Source organism: Grammomys surdaster, unplaced genomic scaffold (assembly GCF_004785775.1).
Source record: "Grammomys surdaster isolate TR1022 unplaced genomic scaffold, NIH_TR_1.0 169, whole genome shotgun sequence".
NCBI lineage: Eukaryota > Metazoa > Chordata > Mammalia > Rodentia > Muridae > Grammomys > Grammomys surdaster.
The window spans coordinates 7,978,142-7,982,126 of NW_021604617.1; the positions used below are offsets into that span (position 1 = coordinate 7,978,142).

The 3,985-nt window shown below is 55.7% G+C and overlaps 1 protein-coding gene across 1 annotated transcript in view; it reads right to left on the reverse strand.

The window, feature by feature from the left end:
* Positions 1 to 334: 334 nt before the first annotated feature.
* Positions 335 to 3,985, reverse strand: part of Frs3 (fibroblast growth factor receptor substrate 3) — a 7,791-nt gene continuing 4,140 nt past the window's right edge. Inside the window, exons 4-6 of the mRNA XM_028766651.1 lie at positions 2,872 to 3,033; positions 1,911 to 2,062; positions 335 to 1,685 (exon numbers count right to left, since the gene is read on the reverse strand). Of these exons, the coding sequence (XP_028622484.1) occupies positions 780 to 1,685; positions 1,911 to 2,062; positions 2,872 to 3,033 (1,220 nt within the window). The 3' untranslated portion in view covers positions 335 to 779. The remainder of the gene's footprint in view (positions 1,686 to 1,910; positions 2,063 to 2,871; positions 3,034 to 3,985) is intronic.

Consider the following 3,985-nt stretch of genomic DNA (forward strand, 5'->3'; position numbering starts at 1 on the left):
CCTGGAGGGGCTTCAGAGTCTTGTGAAATGTCTCCCCCCCCTCCCCCCGTTTCCGGTCCGCTGTAGCCCGAGAGGTGAGCATCATCTCCTAGGTGACACTTCTTCCCAGGTCCCTTCAGCATCTGAGCTGTCAGTGAGCTCCCAGCTTAGCGCAAGTGAGAGCTTCCCTGGAAACTTTTGTTTTAGGCCAGGGCTTCTTAGAGGAGAAAAAGAAGTGACCACAGATTTTACACACACCCCCCACCCCAGATTTGCGGTGAATGAAGCTGCTATCTCTGTGAGGCTGCCCAGACCCTGCCAAGAAATACTGCACAGATGAGAGCACTCAATGAGCCAGAATTTAAAAATAATTATATTAATAATAAATATGTTAAGTTACATTTAAAATAATAAATAGAAAAATAAACTGATAAATAAAATCAACAGGTACAAAATGTCTCAAAGCTCCAACCAAAAAAAAAAAAAGGAGGAAGAAAGGAAAGGAAAAAAAACCAGAAAGCACAAACACATAGACATCTGACAGACTAGACAGACAGACATTAGGGAAGGGTGCAAATGCAACCTTGAGAACCCTTCACAGTTTACACCATGGCTCCCTCCTCTCCGGCTCACCCTCTCCTCTCCCCAGCTTGCGGAACTGGACACTCAGTGGCTGACATCTTTGGGGACTCCAGCAATGAGCAATGCAGGGAAGTGTCTTCTGCAAAGCAGCTGAGTCCTGGGCTGGTGGGTGAGGTGGGGTCTGCCTGCTGTCGGCAGAGGCAGGTGGAGGACCAGGTCTACAGAGGCAGGTCGGTGCTGTTGTGCCGAGTCTTCCTGACAGTGCCATCATCTCGGGGCAGAGCCCTCTGCAGGTTGGACATGGCCACCGTTTTCTTGAGGTCAATCACGGCATAGGAGTCTGAGCTGCGAGCAGGGTGTGGGGTGGGCCCAGGAGCTCCAGACACTGAGGGGTTCTGGGGCCCCTTGGGACAGGCTGTGCCCCAGCCCTTGAGCTCCACCTGGATGTAGTTGAGCTGCCGTGGGGGCTCAGGGCCCGGCCGGCGGAAATCAAAGTTGAAGACCCTTGGGGAGCCTCGTCGGCGGGTCAGTGGGACAGGGAAGCTGCTGTGGCTACGAGCAGAGGCCCGGGTGCTGGTGGGTTTCTGTAGCGGGGTTTCATCCTCCTCACCATCAGGGAAGCCATTGGAGGACGGGGTAAGCCCATCCCTGGAGTCTCCATCATCCCCAGCCTCCCCTCCCAGCTGTTGGCTCTCCCACACAGGAGGAAGTGGGGGCAGGTTCTCATAGTGCAACAGGGCAGCCCTACGGTGGGCCAGGCCGCTCCACCCTCGTTCCTCTGGGCTGAGTCTCCAGCCAGCCCCTTGCTGCATGCCCCCGCTGACATTCTCGTAGGTGCATTTGGGCTGAGCTGGGCACTCAGAAGGGCCCTCGTTGTTGTTGTTGTGATGGGGAGGGTCCTGCATGCCAGGGCAGAGGCTCTGGCACTTCATCACCTGTCGACTAGCAGGGGTGGGGCCCAACACGAACTTGACCTGCCCTGGCTGCAGTAACACCTGTGGGTCCTGCTGGTCAGAAACCTGTGTCTGTGGAGGGAAGGGTACCCTGCCCTCAGGCAGTGGCTGCAGGCAGTGGCGACTCCTGCTTTCCTCATCCCCGGTTGGTGTGTTGACATAGGTGTGAGACTGCAGGGGAAAGATGTTAAGTGAATCAAGTGGTTCCAAGGACTGGGAGAATGGGGAGGGCAGAGGGACAGGACCAGAGAGGACAGGGAAAGAGCTAGGGTTTCTCTTGGCACCTCCAACCCCCCTCCCCCAACAAGCTGCCACCCCTGCTCGGGTAGAGAGGGCCCTACTGAAGTCTCTTCTGTTCTCACAAGCCTCCCTAGGCCCCGCCCACCACATGTGCACCTGCTCATCGGAGGCAATGAGGGTGTGGGTGGACTCTTCCCCAGGTGAGGGGTGTCGCAGACTGCTTGTGGAGGGGCGGCGAGGAGCGGAGGAGAACCGTGGACCCTCTCCAGGGCATCCAGGGAAGCCATTGGAGAAGCTGGAGGTGTAGCCTAGAGGTGGGTAGAGGCGAAGGAGCCAGGGTGAGGGGTGTAGGAACCACCCGACAGCCATTCGCAATCCCATGCACACATAGGTGGGGTGGCCTGCAACCCCTCTGATGGCAAGTAAGAAGCTCTCAAGGCCCCTATTATGACTGACCTGGTCCGTTCCCTTGTGCCTCTGTAAGCAAACCCTGGCCTGCCTTTTGAAGCCGTCCTGAGGCTGGCCCAATCTCCTACTCTCTCATAGACTGACTTAAACACTGAGGGCACACCTGTCACCCCTGGACCAGCCTATGACCAGGCAGGCTTTGCCAGGGTGCACCAGGGAAACCCCACAAACACAGGGGTCATTTTAGCCTTCTGTCTCTCACAGACAGGCCAGGGAAGACAATGAGCAGGGCTGTGTGGTCTGACTCAGTGGCCATCAAGCATGGATCACGGGGACCTCCACACAAACACGAGCGGAGTCGGCTGCGCCAGCAAGCCAGGGGAAGTGTGTTCTGTATGTGATCTAGGCCAATAGACGGAAGGAAGCAAAAGCTCCAGACTGCTGTTTCTATGGTAACACAACGTCTTCCTGTCTGCTCCCCAACCATTAGTCGACCCAAGGCCCAGGACTCTGCAGCTCCAGCTTGAGTCACCCACTGGCCCTGCCCAGGACTGGTCCATCCTCAGGAATGGTTCTGACGCTGGAAGAATGTCCAGGAAGGCTGGCTCACCCCAGCTGGCCCATACCTGCTCCTTGACTTGGGCCTCCCAGACAGGAGCTCATGTGTGTATACAACAGGGTGCTGGGGGTGTGTGTGTGTGTCTCTCACCAATGGGCTGTGGGGGCCCGCGAGGCAGGTCGAGCTCTGGGGGGTGGCTGTTGCGAGTGACGATGACAGGCTCCTCCAGCACGTTGATGCTGTTACACTGCATGAGATCCTGCAGCAGGTTGAAGATGTCCTCTGCCCTTGAGCACTTGAATGCAAAGATCCCTGGGGAAGGGGAAGGAGCCGTGAGGGCGCTTCCCACACCTCTCTAGTAAGGAATGAAGGCAACATCCCTGAACTCCAGTCTCACAATGGTGGAGGGCAGGAGCGCCTCTCCTCCCCTGAGCATTCTTCACAGAGGCATTCCAGAATCCCTGAGATACTGGAAGCAGCAGCAGATGAGTCCTGGGCACCTAGTTCCCTGCACTACCTACTGTCATCCTTCGTTTTCATAAGGATAGGCCCCTTCTGTGGTGGGGAGAAAACCATGGATATGTGGCCCCATCTTCCTGTACCCATCACTCCCTGTCTCCCAGCTCCCCTCACCCCAAAAACCTTCATCCAGGTGTGGCCAACTCTACCCACTGTCTCCTCCATCTCTGACGACAGATGGGTCTGACCTACTCCCAGATCATCCACAGAATATTCATCCCAGAGGCTTGCCAGAAAGCAAAGGCCTCCTGTCTCCGCACAAAGGTCCCTCACACAGCTTGAGGAGAGACGGAGCAAGGCGGTCCAGTGCTCCTTCATGCAGTAGGCTTCTAAGCACCTCCAAGTCCAGTCTGTCCTCAAAGTGGCAGGACTTGACTGAGCACCTGGAACTCAATGACTCTGAATATGCCAGCCTGGGGGTCTGCTACCCAGGCCTATGAAACTCAGGGGAAGCTGAGGGGCTAGCTCGTGTACACATCCACAGCAAAGATAGATGTTACCAGGTATGCTACCACATGCCCACAGTTAATCAGTAAGTTCAAGGCTAGCCTGAGCTACTCATAAAAACCCTGTCTCAAAAAGCCAGGGTGTAAATGGGGGTTCCTAGCACGTACACAGTCCTGAGTTTAATCCCCATCAGCACACCCACAGAACGATAGATACAACTAACCTGGGATATGGACAATGACTGTTATATTACTGTTATATACAGTAACCCATGAGCTCCAGGAGAGGGTAACTGACG